Here is a 22,405-nt window from a genome sequence, read left to right as displayed (position 1 = left end):
ATTAATACACTTGTTATTACTGCTTATTAAGGCCATTTTTGTCCATTCATTTTTTTTACATGAATTATGATTCTAATAAGCTTTTGGCGCAAATAAGTAAAAACAAAATTTCTTGTGATACTAATCCTTAACAACACCCTTATTACCAAAAGCTTATTAGAATCATAATTCATATACAAAAATAGCCTTGTATCATATTAATACACAGTAATAAGGAGCGTATTAATAGGAAAGTGTTTGTAAATGTCTAAATAATAGCAGAATAACCTTACTGGGAATTAGACATTAATAAGGGCTGAATAAATTTTTATTAATGACAAATAAACCAATTAATTAGCAGGTAGTTAGATGTTAATAAATGTATCCTAAAATAAAGCGTTATAATATTTTTGGGGGAGGGTTAATCTGGCTTTAGGGTTGTTGTGTCAGTGACATAAATTAGTTTAAATATTATCGTTTATCTATATTTATATTTTCTTCATCAATATGTCATACATCAAAATGTGTTATTGTGACAGGCCAAATTACTTACCACTACTCCACTTGGACCTTGAGACGTACATGTCCTCATGCACAGATAATATCCTTTAAAACTGGAGTTAGAAGCTGAATCATTATGCAGATTGACAAAACCCATTGGCTTTTTATGTTTACAAAGTCCTCAGTGTCAGAATACATTTGTCACCTTCTCAGCCCAGCAGATTCAGCCTTGATGTGGTTGTCAGCAGGTAGTTAATTTGGCTCACAATTGGTTCTTTGTTGGTATAATATATTTCACTAGGTTTTATAGTAACATGTGGTATGATCTGTCTTCATATTAGAGGTGTGCGTTACTCATCAGTGATGTCTCAGTCTCTGTCTCTCAGTCTCTCAGTCTTTAGTCCTGACTCAGAGCTGAAACCCAGAGCCCTGTTTGTTCTTATCTACAGACTGTGCAGTGGTTTCCTTTCGGTGATTTTTGGTTTGTTCTAATGACTCATAATCACAGATAATGAGAGGTGATGGGGCCAGGGCTGCAGGATTCATCTCTATCACATCCACATTTGAATGGACACATACCGCAAAGACTGTTTCTCCCTCCATATTTATCTTGTGTTCCTATTTGCAGTTTGTTTCAGTTTTCTTTTTGTAATCTCTTCTGGACGTGTTTTAAAATGTTAACTTTGAAACAAATCCTATTAAAAATGCTTGTTATACTGTCCAAATATGATATGATATCTATGGTACAGGCCAGGGATGCAGCAATTATGCAATTATGGGATGTAATTATGTAAAACTGTTTGTATTTTTCATTTATTATGAAACGTATCTTCTTCGGTTTACAATGATTTTTGTCATCTTCTCACTTGTTGGGCTGTCCCAAATTTAATCAAATCCAAAGTTGAGAATTGTTTGTCACATTTTATAACTTTTAATTAATGGAGAAATGTTATATAAAAAGTGTCTCTAGTTTTGTCAAGATATTGGCATGCTTGGATAGATGTTCACCTTTTTGGGGTCCAAGTAAACAATGTTTTATGTATTATAAAATAATGTATTATATTCCCTTAGGCCTAAAGTGGCAAAAAATGACAAAGTAGTATTTTTGTTCATTTCAGGTGTCCTGCTTTTCCCGTTTCCTATATTTATTGTCTGAAAGTCCTTGCAGTTCCTATAATTAGAGGGTAAAATTTAACAACAGTCATTAGCTCCTACTCTCTGCTCAGGTTTGTACAATGACACAAGAGCATTGCTAACTTTCTCTTATGGGAACTTAATGTTTCTGACTATGGAAGGAAGTGCCAACATTTCAACATAATCCTTTGGCAAACATGTCTCTGAGTAATTAACACAGTTGGAGCTGAGCTAGGGCTGAGAAATCAAAAGTGAATTTAAACTGACTAAATGAGTTTGTCTTTTCTGTTAGCACAGGGCTCTCGAACTCAGTTGGAGCAGGGGCCGAAGTTATAAAATCAGCATTGGTCGGGGGCCGCATATTATATGATGTATTATATATGACCACCAAACTATCGTGCAGCCTAACACAAAATAAACTTGAATGCAATGTAGTCTGATACATTTTTGACACAATACACAAAGCAAAATTAAAACTAATACCAAAATCAAACTGGGTTAAAGGAGTATGCAATAAGGAAATTGTGAAAAAATCTGCCATTTTTGCATCTACTTTCAAACCTCTCACTTCTTTTCATATGGAGAACTTTGCATTGTATTTTTATTTTTTCATTATTGATTATTTGCAATATCAGTATGTTTAAGATATATTGTTTAGCCCTACCTCTCTCTCTCATTATATTTGATTCCAACAAGCAATAACTCATAATTTAGAGGGGAAAAAACAAGCCTTCACTTTGCCATTTTAATCTTTTGCTTTCTTTTACCATGTATTATATTATATTTTTGTACATTCACATTACACATTTCTGCATAAATAACAAGGCACCGCAGTATGCTATGTGGCTGGCTTTGAATTAAACACTGGGGAAAAAAATCAATAAACATGAGTAAGTACTAAATAAAGGTCAAAGCACACATTTAAATATTTTTTAAATTTTTATTAATGCTAGGGTAATGGTTGGAGGTGCTCTAGCATGGTTGACGCCTGGACCCCCTCCTCTGCTCCTCCACTACAGCCGCTTTTGGGTGGCTGGATCGCTGTGACCTTTGACCTTCACAGTGAAACTTTAGGAAATGCAGTTTCCCTTGTGCTGTGAAGGGTTCAGAAAAGGGCTCCTGCACCTTCCTGGACAGTTTCTCAACATCATTACCAGTCTTTAGAGTGGTTTGAGTCTTCATTGTCAGTTCTTGAAGTTTTTCTTTCAACATTCATAGGCTTTCCTGGTGTTGTCCAGCTCTTGTTTTGAGCTTGACACTCTTGTTATACAGGTACCTTATCTCCTTATGCACACAAATTTGGTTTTCAAGCTCTTACTCTTTTTTCAGGAGATTAGCTTTGAGCTCTTTTAACTCCAAGTCTTTTTCATTTGTCTTTTCCCTGACAGGTACCGGATGTCCTTATGTGCAGTAAATAAGTCTTGGAATTCTTTGTCCGTCTTCTTAAGAGTATTAGTGAACTCCAAGGCCTTTTCATTGGCCATCTTCTCCTCCTTTTTAAGCTTGCAGTCCAAAACAAAGTTTCTTTGGACTTGATCAGCAAGCTTGGCCCTTGTCCGGTCCAACTCTTTACGCAGCTCTCTGACCAGAGCGCTGTCCTCCAAGGGCGTTAGTTCCTGGACTGGACCTCAGGGTTTGAGGAGTCCTGGATGTTGGCAAACACCTGGGTCTCCGCTGGCTTCTGAACGCCCCCTGATGGTTTGGTTCAGAGCAGAGCCTCTAGGTCGAAGTCCTCGTTGTAGAGGTGGGCATCATCCTCTAATGTATAGGTGGGTAGGAGGTGCCTGGTCTTTGAGGAGAAAGTGTCCGAGCTGCCTGGTCACAGCCAATCAGAAATGTCTATGCAAATTCATGGAATCTTACCGTCTCCATGATGATCAAGGGTTTGCAAAATGATGATCACTGTTAGAAATGAACTATCTAACTATTAATAAAACAATACAATTATAATGTTGATTTAACAAAAATCACTTTCCATCTGTTAGGGTTAGGTCAGCATTTATGGTCATCTACATTCATGTATATGGAAAATACTTGTATTGTATGTGCGTAAATTGTACATATTACTAAACATAGATATATATTTTTTTCTATTAGGATGAGCAACTGACAAATCACTATCATTGGTTTTAAAATAACTACATTTTAGTGACTGATGCTCCTTCATTATGACATAAATGGTGATGAATGCTAAAGGGTTGTGTGTTTTATTATTTCCAAATATCCCCATGCACATCAGTATATTTAGACTTTAGTGCCTCTGAATGCCCCTGTGTTGTTTTCAGTTCAGATGTATTTTCAACCATCTGCTGTAGCCTTAGCTCATGACTGTAGCCTTACGCATTTATGCATTTTATTGGTGTGCCACTATTTATAGAAATTAGAAATTATCTTGTGAGCCAGTAGAAAGGATCTCAGGGGCCTCATTTGGCCCGCAGGACACAAGTTTGAGACCTCTGTATTAGGATGTTAATTGAATGAAACCCTTACAAAATAATCAGATCAGATGTAAGATTTCAGCTATTCTTATATTTTTCTCCCCTGCTGTCCCTCCAAGATTTTGATGTCATCAAACTTGAACACAACCAATGTCTAGTTTTCATAGTTTTATTTTATTCCACTTTCACTCTCTGCACTCTCCATTTGTCATCTCCCATACAACTGCAGCCTGTATAGTACTTTAGTGTCAGTCTGGTGCACTAGTGGCTCTGGGCCTGTTCTGACTCCTATGGCCTTGTACACTGGAATGCCCTTGGACTGAATTCACCATTGGAGAATGTTGTCTACATTGTTTACTCTGTTGGAAACTAGTATTTTTCACTTGAGGAATGCATATTAGTGATCTGCTCATATGTTTTTTTGTTTGTTTGTTTGTTTTTTTTTGTGTCATGGCCGAATTGTTTAGAATTCAGAGAAACCATTTTTGGGCCGATTTTAATTATTTTCCTTTAATTATTTTCTGTCATTTAAATCTACTGCGCACTCACCCACAGCCCTTTTTACCACATACCAGAAGGAGAACTGTGTAGTCATGCTTTCATCAAGTATCTATCTCCAATGCATATATTTTTGACAGCGATATTAATGCATTTAACTACCTACTGATTTTTACTGTTGTCATAGCAATAAACAATTCAAACTAAATATTTATGTTACTTGAATGGTACTCTATGGATTGTGAACATCAGTTGAAATGTATCCACTTAGGTCCTCAATATTTCCATGCACAAGCTAAAATAAAAAATAAAAAAAACAGTCATCAGAATAACTCCCCAAAAATACCTAGATTCTTATTCCTTCATGTAGCCCACCTCAAATGCACTTGTCATGAAATAAGTCTAGTTTACGCCTGATTAGAATCCTGTTAAGTCCACCGTCCACTGGGCTTCATAAATTATAATTGCTGCTGATCTATGATGGTTTCTGTTTACGGTAATTGTCCGTGTTTGAAATTGCATTACTCTGTGTTCACTCTGCCTTACTGATTGAGTTGTGTGATGTTTTCTGGATTGGGCCCTTTGCTCATCTCATTTTGAAACCTAAAAACCCACAGTGATAAAAAGGTTATGATGAGCTAGTCAGGTGTTTGTTTGTTTTTCTCTCTATCTCTCCTCTCTCTGTCCCCCTTCACCTTTTCTTCTTCACTCTCTCTCATCACTTCTCTTCTTATCTGTCCTCTCTCCCACTCTTCGGTAGGGATGCACTGATCCAGCTTTTTCAAATTTTACAGATTTTGACACTATGGCTCCAAATGTGTTACAGCTGTTATTTAGCTTTGTCTAAGTAAAAATTATGAGACTTTTTAGGCTGACTATGACCATTAAAGAGTCTTTTTATGTTAATATGTCCAACCAGGATATCGACTGAACTAATACCTGGAAGGCGATTTGAAATAACACATTTTTTGCTTATCAGAACCCAAATCCGATACCAGTATTGGATCAGTATGTTCTCTCCACTCCTTTCTTTATCACCCCTACATATCACCCCTACATCTTCTCTTACACTCTCCCTTTCTCTCATCTGCTTCTACTTCTCTCTCTCCCTTCATCTCTCTAACCCCACCTCACCTCTTTTCTCTCCCTCTCCCTCTCTCTATCTGTTGTCTACCTCCTCCAGAACAGCAGTGACGCTGAATGCTCTCAGGATGTGACAGACTGGCAGACTGTGACTCACTGCAGCAGCGTTTGAGGAAAAAACACACTATTTTTCTCTCTCCTTTTTTCTGAAGAGCTCCCTTTGTTCAGGACTGCTAGTAACGGACTGTGTTAAGGCTGTGTTGTACAAAACCTTTAATAAGGAACTACTGCTACCGGAAATCCTCTGCTGTCAATTATACTTTTAGATAGATGTGGGCTATACCAGCATGTCAAAAATCAGGTTTCAAAGATGGTTGTCTTGACATGGCGTTGTCATTATTACGGTTGTTAAAAGTATTAAAAATCAAATACTGATTGATGCTAAAGCTAATATTGATTCTAGATACTCATTTGAGCAAGTATCAGTACTAAAAAAGTTAAACAAACCTTTCCTGAATAGATTTAGAATGATCTTGAGTTGTATTAGAACAAGTACAAGACTACACAGATAGAAGTATACACCCATGGACCACTATGGAACCTACTTGGACGACTCAGTGATTACACAAATATAAGGCCACATTGTAATATAAAAGAAAATATTATAATTTAATGTTAAAAATAACATTCTATTGTCTAAATAAGATTATTTTTAACTGTCATTGTGGTAAGGAAATCATTAATTGAGTATCAAGTCTCTTACTATTGAAATTGTGTTTGAAATATGTGTATTGTGACAGCACTTCGGGTTTCAAAGGTAATAAAGAATGCTTTTTTCAACAGTCTTTTTTCATGTTACCATGTTGTGTCATACTTTGACATTATCAGTTGTCCTGTTTATGTGATTTCTTTTTTAGTATCAGTACTTGTTTAAATGGGAATCAAGTTTCAAGACTAGTTTTAGTATTGATTTAGTACCTGCTGGACCTGTTTGGACCATGTTTTTGAAGTTGAGGCATTTCAGCTGCCATCTGTAAACCATTGTCAATCAGACCGATAATGGCATTTCTCGACATACATTTCCTCATTGATCACTGAGATTTGATTTCATATTGATCATAGATAAATTCTGTAGGGATTTTTCTGTTCCTTAGCTCAGGCCTAACCCCTGCTATCTCTCTCTTTCTCTCCTCAGGGACATCATGATCACTCACTTCGAGCCGTCCATCTCATTCGAGGGTCTGTATGGAGAGGTGCGAGACATGTGCTCCATGGACAATGACCAGCTCTTCACCATGAAGTGGATTGACGAAGAAGGTACTGCTCCTCTGTCACTTGCATCTGAGAGGGAAGATCATTTTCACATATGTGGTTATGGGTGAATAATAAAAAAACAAAAAGAAATATTGAAAAGTAGGTATTTTTGAGTACTAGTATCGAAAAAATTAAAGGGCTCTATTGAATAATATTTTGATTGTGTAGCAGAATACAAAAATAATAAAACTTCCACCAGCCGGTACATTACAACTAGGGCTGCAAGATTATCACAATCAAATTATCAATTGCTAAATTGCGATTTTTGAAGCACCATAGTTTCCTCTTCAAAGAACAAAATATTTTCCTGTCTTATTCTGCATAAAACTGCTAACCCTGTAGTTTAGATCTGTGCAAACATGTTCTGAAATGCGATTCTTATATTAGTTTGAACTTTGAACAGAATCCTAAAATACTGCAGATCTAATTGCAATCACAATGCTTATTAGAAAAATCACATTTGGATATTTTCCCAAATCCCAAAGCCCTGATTTCAACACATCTCAAGTGAATGGTAAGAGCTTATCGAATCCCACTGCTTTTCCTTGGATCTACAAATAACACCCACTTTCCTCCTTTACAAATAGCTGAACACTTGCACAATCATTGTCATTTTAAGATTTAATTGTTTGCCATTGTCTAATAAAATTTGTAGTTTAAAACAGGCTGAACAGAAACAGATGATCTATAACAAACACTGTCTGTGCAGCTCCTGTGTTTGTAAACCATGTACAGTTTTAAAATCCCAACAATGCATAATACAATATATAAGAAAATACAAAAGAAACGACACAGGGCTGTGGTGAGTCTGTGAGCTCTCTAGGCTTGTCTCCATGTTTTTTCTTTCAGGCTGTTTTTAGTGGAGGGAATTTGCCATAACCATTAACAGGAAACTAACTGTGTGACCTGACCTGCTCGGTCTTGTTGATTTATGTAAATGGGTGATTACTATAACACTTCCTTGCAAGAAAGATAAGATTAAAGAACTGTTATTTGTCCCACAGTGGGGAATTTTAGTGTTGATATGAAAGATAATTCCCTGCATGATCATTTTCAGACTGAGGTAGATGTGCACAAGCTCCTTCTGGTGGTTCCTCTATTCCTCTGCAGTTTAAGTGTTTTCTTTATTGCCCTCCCTTTGCTTTATCTCTTTTTCACCACCACAGCATACTGTACGCCCGCTCCTCTCTCCTTACTTAGTTTTCCGATTTTATTTTCTTAATCGGTGATAGACGTAGGATTCGTCAGTATGGCATAGTCATTTTGATACAAATGAAAAAGAATCTGCTGCTTCCTAAAGGGATCTGCAGCTTTCCGTCTGAGATGCAAACTCTTTGTTGTGATGACGTTTACGACAGGTTCCATTGAGCGCCGCAGTTTTTTAATGCGGATGTCAGTGGACTTGTTTCTTTTATTAAGTCATTTTAGGTGAATATTCTATTTAAAATGTGCAAATTATATGGTAATGATCCAGAGTAGCTACATAGCAGACACAAGCACAACAGGTCTTCTTTAATGACTCAGTAAAACTATGCTCATTCAGGTAGATGACTCTTACCAAGTTTGACATCTAGTATAAAGTGCTGGCCTCCCCTGGCACTTCCTGGTTGTGATGCAGTTTGTCAGGAGTTGCCAGGATGAGGTCAGCCGCCCCGGAGTCATTATCGCTCGTTTACCTGCCCCCCCGCGCACCCACTTACCCCCCCTCCCCCACCCCTCTCTCCGCGCACCCACGTATCATTAGTCCAGTCATTATCCCGTCTGATAAAAGCTGCTGATGCCACTAATGAAGCGCCGCGTTTAGAGGAATCCACCCGTCCTCCTGCCCTCCCTGCACAGAAACAACAGGAGCTAACAGTAATGATGTGGCCAGGGTCAGAGGTCAGCACAGGGACGGTGGACATGTGACCTGCTGCTCAGAGTAGTACACACTGACGATAATGAGAATATACAGCTCAGACCAAGTTTATGTTTGTTTTGTCTGTAGTATGAGTAGCTTTTTAACATGTTGCATAAATTCTTTAAAAGATGCACTATGTAACCTTTTTCATGGAGGGTCTGCCAGCCGCTAGTCTCCATGGAGATGTTATGTTTAATATATTTACAGTGGCTTATATGTGTATTTATAAATGGCAAAGCATATGTGGGAAAAACTACATTTACGAGAAAATATAATACAGCTTTAATATAACCCCAGGTATCATACAAGATGAAATCATTTGAAACAACCAGTGTTTTTATAATCTTAAATACTTTTCCTGGAAAATTAGTGTCTAGTTAGTGTTCTGTCAATCATAATAAAAAGTATAAAGGTTACTGTCGTCACCTGTTTCAGAAATAGGCTGATCACATGAAACTAGAACTGTTCCTCATTATGAAGAAAGTCTTATGATTTCAGCTTTTGTTTGTTTTGTTTTTGTTTTGTTTTTTTCTTTTTCTTTTTTTGAGTATGCTAATTTGAAAAGATTTAATATTTTATTTATTTATTTTTATTTTTTAATTCTTTGTAATTAATAAATGAAAACACTAACACACACCGTTAAATTATGTTTGGGTAGATGTTGGTGCTTATTTCGCTCCACAAAACTTCTCCAAATATCCAAAATAATTGTGACTTTTTGTCCCATATTTCAAAAAAAGTAAAAAAATAAATATTTGTTGCAATTGGATATGAAAGGCCATCTTAGCTATGTCTTTTTAATCTTTTGACTTTTCTTGTTAATGATGAGAGATAATTGGCTGCATTTTCTGGTGGTATTTTAATCATTGACCTAAATAATTGCACAAATGGTTATAAAATGAACCAACATAAAATGGCAGCATTGATTAGAGTGGGGTTTCATTTTCCTCTTATTTTCTATTTTCTCTCAAAGTTCATATGTTACAATTGCCCTCACACCTCGAGCAGAGACGAACATAGTTTTAAATGTCACGTAGTTATTGGACAGCTCACCTTTCACACTTTCACCACTGTACCACTGAAGCGAAGCCGTGTGCTGAACCGCTCTTTGTTCAAACTCTTGTTAAAGTAATTGTTTATTGACTACAAATGTTAAAGATATAAAGTTCTTGTACAAAGTATGTAACAAGTGTGTTTATTGAAACTGGGCGCTTTTGATCCAGAGGGAATCGAAGGCCGAAATGAAAGTGCAATATATTATACTAATTTTCCTTTTGCTGAATGTTTTTAATCATGTGAGGTATGATTGCAAAAAAAATACATATTGTAACATGTATAGTAGTGCGAAGGTCAAAGGTTTGTAGTACTCTGTTCTATTTACTCAGTGGTGTGTGCTTTGAGTAACTTTTTAAAGAAATTTTACTTTTCAGAGTACTTTTCTTACAGCATACTTTTACTTGTACTGTAATATTTTTTGTGAAGTAGCTGTATTCTTACTTGAGTAAAAGTTTTGATTCTTCTTCCCTTAGTTTATTTTTTGTGTCTATCCTTTAAAGCTTAAAATCCGGTGTTTTCAATGTTTTGTCCTTCCAGTTACATTTTAGCTGCCTGCCACAGGAAGGGCATCTGACATACCAAAAGTGATAAAAAATAATATTCTAAAGCCGATCTCAAACTTCATGTCAAAGAGTACCACCAGATCTAAACCACATCTATAACGAGACTAAACCAGGTCTAAAATAGCACTACACCATTGCTTCAGAAGTTACAAACAAGAATTTACTCAAAGAAGGAAAAAATATAGCTAGAACTGACTCCAAAGCAAATGCTGAAGTTGAAGAACAGTCTGAGTAGAGGCAAAAGAAGATCACATACCACAGTTTGAGAAACACTGTTCTAAAGGCTTGGATATTATTGTTAGTTAGTTGTTAGTGCTTTCTTTACATGTACTCTGTGTTTGTACTGAGACGTGTCACCAGGTGTTTTGTAATAATCACATATAATTATTGGGTTATCTGATTACCCCAGTTATCACATTTACACGGCTAGAAAAATCTAAGTCTCAATGCTTGTAGTTGTTGTTTTACAGTGTTTCCGCCCTTGCCTCGATCATACACGTAGTCTGTGTTTCTGATGTGATTCTGTGTGTTCTGCAGGTGACCCGTGCACAGTGTCATCTCAGCTGGAGCTGGAGGAAGCTCTGCGACTCTATGAACTCAACAAAGACTCCGAGCTCATTATCCATGGTGAGGGCTAATGCTAAACATACCAGTACCATATAACTGTACGGGTCTAAAGTAAAAGAGAGCAGTGTCAGAGAGATGTCTAATATTAAGCTGAGGGCTTTTAAAGCTTCAGTGCTTGACAGTTAATAAAATTATCTAAAAGAAATCAGTTACTATAGTTACTTTTTACAGATTTGTTTGATCAATTATTAATTTTATCACTACAGATTTATAGATGAAATGTCTATTAAATTAAAATGATAAAGTTATTGCAGTACAGCGTTTTAACCTGTTTTAGGCTTTGAAGAAGTACTGTGTAAGTTTTCTGGTGGGAGAGTTTGCCATCTACTTGTGTCTGCATTTAAAGTATCTTATCTAGCATTTGAAAAATATGCATTCTTACTGTAAGTGGCATCGCCTCTGCACAGATCTGACCTAGTGGTGTCTCAGGCTTTTCTCCAGGAAGACTGATAATTTGAAACATTCTAGGCCAGGGGTCTTCAACGTTTTTTTAGGCAGGGGACATCACGGAAAATTGGCTCAAAGTGTGACTTTTTTAATGATCGGATTAAACGAGAGAGGAGCCACCGTGCACACAGGCAAGAGTTTGATTTGGGACACAGAACGTTTCTGGTCATTCTGATCTGAGGAGTGAGAGGAAAGACACGAATCCCCCCCCTCCTGTACTGTTCGCTCCCCCTCCTCTCCCGGTCGCTCTGTGGACAGAGAGGAGGTGGACTGTGGAGTGCAGAGCCTGGTTAATGTGCCCAGGGAAAGAAGTTGCCCGACCCCTTCCTGATGCACTGTAGTACGTGCGGAGCTTAAGTTTCACTGTATGTAAAAGTAAAGCTGCCTAGAAGAAACAATAAAATCCGGGCCAACGTGTTTGAAGTTTGACAGGGAGCGAGAGATGAGAGAATGAAGAGAAAGAGAGAGAGACAGATGTGATGAAGGAGCACACAGCCAGAACCCACTGAAAACCAGTTCATCCTCACCCTTCAAAAAGGAAGAAATATAAAAAAAAAATGTAATCAACCAAAGATTTCGCAACCCCCCCTCGCAGTACCTCCACAACCCCCCTGTTGAAGACCTTCGTTCTGAGCAAACAGTAACATCTCTATGGAGACAAGCAGGTAGCACTGTCCACAAGAAAAGTTACACTGTACATCTTTAATCGGCGCGTCATTTTCCTCCTTGATAATTGTTGTTCCAAACCAGACTGTACACATTATCTTCTGGTTCGCTGACAGTCTCCAGGACAGACTTGCTAAATAAACAGTTTTATTTATAAACACATTCTGTCCAAGTACATCAAATACACTCATACTAACATATGCTCAAAGACGCACTGACCTGTGAAAGAGCTCCAGCTGCTGACGTCTGTATTCAAACCCCTGGGCTAGACCACTTCCTCCTCTCAGCTCAGCCCTTTTATGAAATACACTGAGTGAATCCAGTAGGTCTCATTTAAAGTGCATGTGACATACAAATTTCAACATGCATATTTAATATCATTGTAGTTCATGTAAAGGTAATTAAAATAACTTTTAACGTAGCAATATAGTCACTGCCAAACCCTGTCTAAATTATACATTAGTTATGATTAGTCTGATAAGTAGAGATATATATATATTTAACACAGTTACTTTACAGTTACTACCACGGTTATTAAACCAAATAATCTTTAGTCAATCTAATCAAGCACTTTAACTAAGGTAGCCTCAAAATGTTCACCTGGTGATATGAACATTTGATTGACATGTAGTGGCTTGTTCGTAAAGTTGTATTCAAATGCAAAAAGGTGAAAGGTCAAGAAGAGTGTACAGTAGATGAATGGAGAGAGGAGAGAAGTTGACAGTGCTACAGGGGGTTGCCAGATCTGCGCGCTAACAAGCTCAGCGACGCTAAGCCCACGCCTCAACTCTGACTCACACCATGCCCCCAAGTCTAGGCTGTGTCTACATAAGCAGCTCTTTAATACGGACTTCTACTGCACTGTTGAAATACTGGGTTATTTCAGGCGCAATGGCAACTTCATACAAACAGTCATTAATTTACAAGAAGGCAAGTTCTTTAGAGAAACAAGAATATAGTATAGAAATGCTTTGTTAAGTTATTTTTGAAAAATAAGTTGATATATCAGTTTATAATGTTGTATCTGCTTGGATATTTGTGTGAAAAGCGTAGCAAAAATTAAATGTGATTCGAATGTACTTTAGTCATGATTATTTGACAGTTGGTAATTTATTATAGCTTACTTACTTTTAACGGTCCTGTACTGCGCAAAATTGACTCTTGTGAGGCTTAAGCCGTGTTAGACGTTACCTCATCAAAAACAGACCTGGAGTTGTGCTTTGTTTCATTCACACATGTTTGAGTAACCATTTAGTGTGTCTACATCTCCAAAGCTCTGTTCCTCCTTGTGATGTCATGAAGTGGTAGTTTTCAAGTCAACAGCTTATCTGCCTTTTAGCTTTTGTTTAGTAGAGTTCAGCAATTCCAGGTCTTAAATTATCCAAATGATTCTAGTCAAGGTGTATGGAGTTTAAAAACTGTAGTGGAGAACTTCTGTATTACCACATGACACCCGAAGTGTTTTTAGGTAGGAGCTGAATTGTTACACAGTGTGGCTTTTAAAAAATAGATGTGCAGTAAAATTGTATACATTATCATCAGTTATAACTATAAGTTTCAGAGTTGTAACATTTCGGAATACGATCTTATATCTTTTGAATTGTGAAAAGTCCTCAAAATGATGTCTATATGAGAAACTGAATGCCATGCAATGCAAATTTCTTTGATCTTAAAGATTTTTTAACTTATATCAAGGTTATTCATCTTGTTTTCACATTTATTTTCTACTTTCTAGACCAGAGACTGCTTAATTCTAGTCTAGAGGTAGTTTACTTGAAGATAACTTGTCAGGTAAAATGATCTTGCTGCATGGACAGATAATTTCACTACTTTTAAGTCATTTTCTGATAGATTTAAGGGTTTGTATCTTACATTTTGGCCAAGCTATTTTGCTGTGTGACAATTTGGGTTGATTAGATGGGCAAGAATGAAATGTTGTCTAAGGCAATTGACAACAGCACAAATATAATGATGTAATCCCTCTATATATGCAAATAGCATAAATTAAAATAGAAAATACATCGGAATGGTAAAAAAATATGAAAGCAAAATCCATGATGGTTTCCCACTGTGTTTAGCATATCCAGCGGTGCGTATGAAGAATAGTTTCCAGTCCCATTCAAGCGCATGAATCAAAGTAATTAGCAGATAAACATCTCTCTCTAAGAATGAAGAATGAACAAGTCTGTGCAGAGAGGCAGGCTGCGGCTCACCTTCAGTGCGCCATCTGCTCAACAGCAGCCTCAATACCACCATTTACCTCCCCTCTTTCTAAGTACTAGAGCTTGTATTGAACTAAATTGCTAAAACTCTAAAATAGCGCTGCAAGATTGATCGCAGTTGAAATCGCAATTTGAATGGTCAAGATTACCAAATCACAAAGCCTGTAATTGTTTGGCTGTTATTGTGTTCTGCAAGCTACAAAATATCCTATCTCCATGGGATCTTATTCTGTGTAAAACCTATTAAGACTGCAGTTTAGACCTCTACAAACATGTTCTGAAAATGCATGCGATTCTTGTATCAATTTAGCAGTGAATATTTCAACGTGCTCACAAGTGTTAATGCTCCTGGATGTATTTAAAATGTACCCTGTGAACTGAATCTATTTTAAAACATAAATCAAAATCAAATGAAATGGTCCTGCTGTCAGTGCACCTGCCACATTTGATATTATTTATTTATTCATTTATTTACTTTTTCTCCCCAGTGTTCCCTAATATCCCAGAGAAGCCTGGAATGCCATGTCCAGGAGAAGACAGTAAGTGGAAGTTGCTTTTTTTAAAAACTTTTTATTGCAACAAAAGCAACTAATTGATACTTTGCTGTGCCTTCATCCTGGTGTATTGACATCAACTATTTATGATCACAGTGTTCATAATTTGTGAACCAATTGTTTTTCTTTCTTCAGAGTCTATATACCGACGTGGGGCTAGACGCTGGAGGAAGCTTTACTATGCGAGTGGCCACGCTTTTCAGGCAAAGCGCTTCAATAGGGTACGACTATCTACTTCTGTCTGTCATTTTTGTCTTCCATTTTATTAGCTTCAGTCAGTCAGATGTGTATGTGATCTTATTATTTGGACCAATTACTCAGAGGTTTGTTGTTCAGTCTCCTTTCAACATTTTATACAGGCTTTAAGTCCTTAGGCAAGACATTTAACCCATCTTGCCAAATGTAGCATAGTGTGATTGGTGGTGGCTGAAGAGGTTGTTGGCATCTGTGAGTTAAACCCACAGGGGATGAGTGAATAGACACTGTAATACTTTGAAAAACTTGTACAATTTAGCCAGTTTTAGCAATCACACATTTTCTGATCTATATTATAATGTTGTACCCCCATCAAAAACATACCCGGTGTTGTGTTTCGTTTAATTCACACTTTTAACACACAAATCCTTCATATTTAGGCTGAGTTTTTGACATCACAAGGTGAAACAGAGCATACTGAAGATGTAGACGGACTAATAATAAAGGATTACTTAAACGTGTGAATGAAACAAACACAACTCTGGAAATGTTTGAGTAACATCAAACTTAATAACTTAAAACTTAAGAATCCGTTTTGTGCAGTAACTAATTTTAAACTAAATCAAATCAAGTCTACATTGTAAACTGTCTGACACATTGTGATTTTGTGACTTTTTCTCTTTTCTGTCTGAGCAGCGAGCGCACTGTGCCATCTGTACAGACAGGATCTGGGGTCTGGGGCGGCAGGGATACAAATGCATCAATTGTAAACTATTGGTCCACAAAAAGTGCCACAAACTGGTCACAGTGGAGTGTGGCAGACCAGTGTTACAGGTCAGTGAGCAAAGTCTGGTCAATTTATCGTTTATTATTCAACACAATTCACAATTTTAACTATAGTTCATTAATTTAATTATTTGGTGCTAATACATTTTTATAATCTAGGAGCCAATCATGCCGGGCCCACCATCAAGTCAATTAGACCAAACGGAACAGCCAGGTAACAGTGCACTCTTATTTTCACTAATTAAGTATCACTAATTAATAATGTAAGAGGTCTAAATTTAGTTTTACATATTTACTTTTAAAGATAAGTTACATTGGGTGTTAAATGTGTTGGGCCAGATATTACTACTACTGTTGTTATGGGTTTTTGGGCATGATTAGGCACAAGTAACGGTGGTTAGGTTAGGTTAGGATTGGTTTCCAGAAAATCAGTGTAATGTCCTCACAAAGCAAATAATCTGTGTGTTTTTTTGTTTTGTTTTGTTTTCAAAATAATCAAATGTATTTTAATATTAAGTACAAAAACAAGACTATATCTAAAGACAACATTTAAAAAGTTGTATATTTGAGCTTTGTGAGTCTTTGGCCAATTTCTGATTAGTGCAGCAACCCAATAGATTAATGGTTCAGTTGAGTTCTGGGTCACCCTCGACCCCAGACTTAAGTCCAGTCAGGTGTTTGGGAGCAGAGCCAAGGATTGTGGTACTATTGTTAGAAAACCTATAGAAACTATTACACAATATTAAGATCAAGTGAGGAAAAGTCTTCACAGTGTTCAAGGTGTTGTAATATGGCGATTAAAAATAGAAATGAATGTTTATGCTATATACTTATACATTATTATACCTTATATACTGGTACAACATGGGCCTTTACAACCAGTGCTCTTCATACAACTCTTTAGACCTAAGTTTGTCTAAATTGGCCACAGCAATAAAAACTACTGTATGTTCACCTAATTGGGCACACACAAATCAGAGGGACGTAGGCAGGACACAGGACTTGACAATGTGAAAAAGCTCCTTCAACATTTATGGTGCTTATCAGGACACAAAGCCTCATTATATTTATAGAAATAATTTTAAATGTTGTTTTGCGCTTGTTAAAAATGCTTTCTTCACTTTACTATAGTCTCGTTAAAAATAATGAGTTGCCTGAAACACCATGAACAAAATGTAATGTAAATGTTAGATAAGCAGTATGTGGTAATTGTCTCAGTTGCGTTCATAGGTAATCATAGCTGCATAAAATAGTAATAAAAAATGTAAACAAGACAATTCTTAATATATAGATTTTGCGAGCAAGCAAGACTGCCACCTCATAATGACATATTGGCATTAGAAATGAAATTATGAATCACAGATTACACATGTTACAGGCCTGATAGAAGACAAAAAGAAAAATAGTCTTCTTCTAACATTTTTAGATAATCCTCAAATAATCCGTGGTGCAGTCCGTTGGAAATGTGATAAAACATTATTTAAAATGTCCTGATTGTATTTAAGTTGTGTGTAAGTAAATGAATGGACTGAGAAATTTACGCCAAAAGTACAAAAATATATGTAATAGTGTAATCTACCAGCCTTTTTAAAAATGATTATTATTTATAGACTATGTACACTGTATTCTAATTTTGCCAAAGAAACTATTGGAATATTAGCCTCTACTAGCTCAGCCGTTTATTAATAGCAAATTATATCAGTGAAAATAACATATGGACAATTATAAATAAACAAGGATTTATTTCTTGGGGAAAAAAATAGTGTGGTAACCTTGTGTCTTCACTTAAACAGGCGGTAGAAGAAATTGCACTGGCTCTGCTTTAACTGTGAACAAAGCCTGTTACTGTCTCACACTTGGTTCTCACTCTTTTTTTTTTTTTCTGTATCTTCTTTCTTCTTTTTTTTTTTTTCCCTCCGCCCTCCCACTCTCCTTCTGCGGCGTGTGGCTGGTGTCTGTCACCGGTCCTGAAGGCGCGCACAAAGAGTCCAGAGAAAGCCTGACGTACGACGGAGAAGAGAAAGAGGTGAGGAGTCACTTTGAGACGCGGCTGTCAAACCTGTCATATGTGGAGATATGTGTGTGGACTTCAGTGCATAATTGCATGGAAATGTAGATATGGGAAAAGGATGGTGAGGTGCACTCAAGGTTATGAATGAAAACACGGTGCAGTAAAAATACTCCATAGTGTAGTCCTTGACTGAGCTATTTTCTCATCTGTTATAATGTCGTTTCCTCATCACAAACATACCTGGAGTTGTTTTGCTTCATTCGTACATGTTTAACACACAAATCCTTCATTTCACCTGAGTTCGCCTCTGTTCCACCTTGTGATGTCATGTGGTAGTAAAGGAAGTGCTGGAATCACTTGGATCATTTCAGCCCTGTGGAATTACCAATCTCTACTGAACAAAAAAGTTAATAGTTGCTAACTTGAAAACTAGACTAGACAAAAATATTATTATTATTACTCAAACATGTGTACATGAAACAAAACATTACTCCGGTATGTTTTTGATGAGGTTATTACTTTATAAAATGGCTTAAAGCTCAGAGGAGTTAATTTTGCGTAATATATATAAGCATGGTCACCTCTCCACAGATCTGATGTAGCTTGCCTTTTAATGCCATTTCAGCCAAACAATAATATCTCCACGGAGACAAGCAGCACCAGAAAGTTACATAGTACACCTTCAAAACCATGGTTTGGTTTAGTTTCTGATGTAGATATAGTAGACGTAGTTTAGACCTAGTTATTTTTCAATAATTGAGTGATTCAGTTTTTTTAATCCCTTCCTGAATTTCCTGCAAGCTAAATATAACAATCAAGTTGAATTACACAAAGCTGTTTAACATGTTTGATTATATTTAATATATCCGAAACACAAGTAACCCACATATTTGAACCATATTGCACGTATGTGTTGACTATCTTTTTGAATGAGCGTGTCCCCCTGCTGGGTCCCTGTGATATAGCGCCCGTGCAGACGTAGGCGCTATTGCAGTTGTGTGGTATTGATTTCCGTTGGCGGGGCTAATAAAGTAACCCTTTATCACAGCTCTTAACACCCGAGGCTGATGGATGCTCCCAGATAGATTGTGCATTTAGAGGGAGGAGCAGGAAAAGTGGAGGTCCGTGTATACTCCTAAACGTTTATTTTTGATACAAGCATTTTCCCAAGAGCATTTTAGGGTATATTGTATATGTCCATGACTTTATTGAAAAGATTGTATAGGATTATAAGGCTGTTAAATGCTGTTGTAGATCACTAGAATGGACAACCAATGATGACAACAGGGATACTGTTTATCAAGTGATGCGGTTAAATATAAATAATAAAAAAAAGATGAAAATTTAATAATTTCAATGTGCAGCTTTTTGTAATTTGAGTCAAACTGTGCATGTTTTAGGTTTAATTTCTCAGCTTATTAAATTCTTTTTTATTTTTTCAGTTATTTTTTCAATTATTTGTAACAATGGCAAATCAAACAATTACAATTACAATACCAAAGATGTATAAAGTTTTTTTTTTTTTTCTTTTTGTTTATTTTCTATGTCTTTTGTCCAGTGCCTTACAAACCAATCTTTCCATAGAATATATTTCTTTTATAATCTATAGCCATTGGTTAATTACTAAACAAGATTGGTTTAATGTAGAATATTGGACTCATGATCCATATGGAGACTGGAATGAATGCCAGCTGTGTGTCACATTCGAATATAATTTAGTCTGATGTATTCAGTGACACATCTGACTCATAACCCTTTAAACACATTTTCTATCAAAATATATTCATCGATTTGTTTTCTTTGTATAATTAAACAAGATTTTACCCAGAAATAAGCTCCAAAGTCACCTAACCTCAGCATTGTCCACTCTTCGACCCACAGTTGAGATTGGCTGCCCTGTTATGTTGTGGACTGTAATTTGCTCTAAAGCCGGTCTGGTTTCCATGGATAAGCTCCACTCGATGCACAAAACAACTGCTAGCATCTACTAATTGATCTGGGACCTCAGTGTGATTAGGAGGAAGGTTGCTGCTGTCTAAAGCTACCTGTGTTTGTTTTTTTTGCTAATACAGTCTTCTTGAGATTTCAAAAAGGGTGCAGAATGCGTGCAAGCTGTGTTATAAAGGATTTTGATTAAATTTAAAACATTAAAATAGTTGCATTAAAATAGTCATGTATTCCAACATCTTAATAATTCTGTTCTATATTCCGGTTAGTATTAAATTTTGGACTAGAGTGGGACTCAGCCTGGGCTAGACCATAAGTAAACCAGGACTAGATTAGGACCAAACCTTCCTTGTCCTGAATAGTTGCTCGGTTTGACCTGTAAGTTAAAGGTCATAGTTACATGGGTTAGTGGTGGTCAGTTCTGGTTTTATCTGGTTTAATGCCGATTTAGACTTGACAGAGTCTTGATTTAGTCCTGGCCAATGCTTGTTATTGCCCTGGTTTGGCCATTTTAATATTAGTTATTTATAATAACTAATATTAAAGTAGTAATATTAGTTACTTAGAGATATAGGGTATATACTGTATGACCCATAGATCATAGGGCATAAGGGGGGGGGGCTTTGGCCTGATCATGTTATCCCAGGTTCAGTGTGAGACTCTGGGGATGTGCGCTGTCACAACGTAGGCTTTAGATGGATTGGTCCTGGTATTGGTTCACTACGGAACAAATTACATCTTAGTGAAGAGGAGAGGGGAAGATCAGTGTGTGAACTGTAAAGGTGTCATCAACACTGAATACCAGATACGGCTGCTTTTAATCAAAATTCCTGCCCCGGCTCTATCTAATAAGGCCAAGCCGGTCATTATGGTGATGTACTTCTTACAATAAAGCAAGAGTTTAATTTGGGAATCACCCTAAGGAAATCATGGGCCAGCCAAATCACCTTTAAATGTACTTGGAGAAGGTTGCGAGACAAAATATTATCACTAAATGATTTTAATAAGAGCTAGCTCAATTCTCCTCCACTTATTGAGTTTTTAATTTTGTATTTGCTCAGGCCCGCAGCAGCAGAGACACAGGGAAGTCGCCCTCCAGTCTGGGTCTGGCAGATTTCGACCTGCTCCGGGTGATCGGGAGAGGGAGCTACGCTAAAGTGCTGCTAGTGCAACTGAAGAAGACCGAGAGGATCTACGCCATGAAGGTGGTGAAGAAAGAGCTGGTCAATGACGATGAGGTAAAGTTTACTTAGGACTGCAGAATCCAGTTACAATCCTAACTTCTAGAAAAGATAAGATGGATCTGCACTGCAGTTCTTTGGAGTTCCCTTTTTTAAATTTTCATAACTTCACAAAAATGTAAAAAAAAAAAAAAAGAACTGCAGTGCAAATCTGTTTTGTCTTTGAACTGTTTTGTTTTTGGACACGCATTTGCAACTTTTATCAGACGTGCATGTCTCTATCTATCAACCCTAACTTCTAACCATAATTAATAAACTAGTTACTGAGCCTGAATCATTCATAATAAACTATTTGCCCATTATCAGTTAAGTTTTTGTTCACGTTTAATAAAGGTTACAAAGATGTAGCTATTACAAAGTGGTTACCAAACTGTTTCAAGACCCAATAAATCGACTGCATAAATTTTATTGACCAGTCAGATCCACTGACCTACAGGTTGGTGGTGCGATTCTAGCTCCCACAAATGAATGCTGTCATTGTGTCCTTGGGCAAGACCCTTTTTTGTGTCCTTGGGTTAAGTGCCTTGCCCAAGGTCCCACTGTGTCCTTAACTTGACCGACCTCGCCTCTAGTGCCTGCGTACACTGATGTATAAGTGTCTGTATGAATAGGTGAGTGGTTCCTTGTTGTAAAGCACTTTGAATGCCTTGAAAGTGAAAAAGTGCTATATAAAAATGTAGCAATTTACCATAGTAGATAACTATAGTGCACATTTAAAGATGATCTACAATGTATAGATTAGGAACTGCAATGAAAAACAATTTGAGATCTCAATGGAGGTTTATCACATCTGACATTCCATCCTGAGCTCTGTTCTTGTAACTGTATCATTTCCTGCATTGACATCGCACTTCTAAACAACTCTATTGATGATGTATACATGGTAATTGTCAGCCCTGTTCTTGATGTGTCAAAAAGTAATTAGCCAAGACATATTTTGCGAAGAAATGAAGAATGAACCGTGATAGAAGTCTATACATTGTGACAGTCGAATAACACCTCCTCCCTGAAGCTGTGAGTTAGTTAGCTCTGAAGCTTTCACTCTGCTAAAGTCAATGTGGGTTTTAATTAATGCAGTTAGTGCAATTAGTATGAGCCTTTTTTCTTTGCATCGACTTGTTTCACATGGCTGAACCTGCTTGAGCCTGCTCTATCCCTTTGTCTTTTCCCCTGGTTTTGGATGAAGTCTTTTGAGCCATCACTCTCTTTAAGAAGGTGTAGATAAACCATCATGTCATCACCG

The 22,405-nt window shown here is 36.9% G+C and overlaps 1 protein-coding gene across 1 annotated transcript in view; it reads left to right on the top strand.

Annotated features, from left to right (window-relative positions):
- prkci (protein kinase C, iota) overlaps positions 1-22,405 on the top strand; it is a 44,675-nt gene that overhangs the window by 5,799 nt on the left and 16,471 nt on the right. The window contains exons 2-9 of the mRNA XM_020929100.2: positions 6,829-6,950; positions 11,004-11,093; positions 14,917-14,967; positions 15,118-15,203; positions 15,874-16,011; positions 16,123-16,177; positions 17,937-17,989; positions 20,983-21,159. Coding sequence (XP_020784759.1) covers positions 6,829-6,950; positions 11,004-11,093; positions 14,917-14,967; positions 15,118-15,203; positions 15,874-16,011; positions 16,123-16,177; positions 17,937-17,989; positions 20,983-21,159 — 772 coding nt within the window. The remainder of the gene's footprint in view (positions 1-6,828; positions 6,951-11,003; positions 11,094-14,916; positions 14,968-15,117; positions 15,204-15,873; positions 16,012-16,122; positions 16,178-17,936; positions 17,990-20,982; positions 21,160-22,405) is intronic.

The sequence above is a fragment of the Boleophthalmus pectinirostris genome, unplaced genomic scaffold (assembly GCF_026225935.1).
Source record: "Boleophthalmus pectinirostris isolate CB_2022bp ecotype Guang Dong unplaced genomic scaffold, ASM2622593v1 HiC_scaffold_16, whole genome shotgun sequence".
Lineage (NCBI taxonomy): Eukaryota > Metazoa > Chordata > Actinopteri > Gobiiformes > Gobiidae > Boleophthalmus > Boleophthalmus pectinirostris.
The sequence above is the reverse complement of the archived record's forward strand: the minus strand, read 5'-3'. Positions and strand labels throughout refer to the sequence as shown.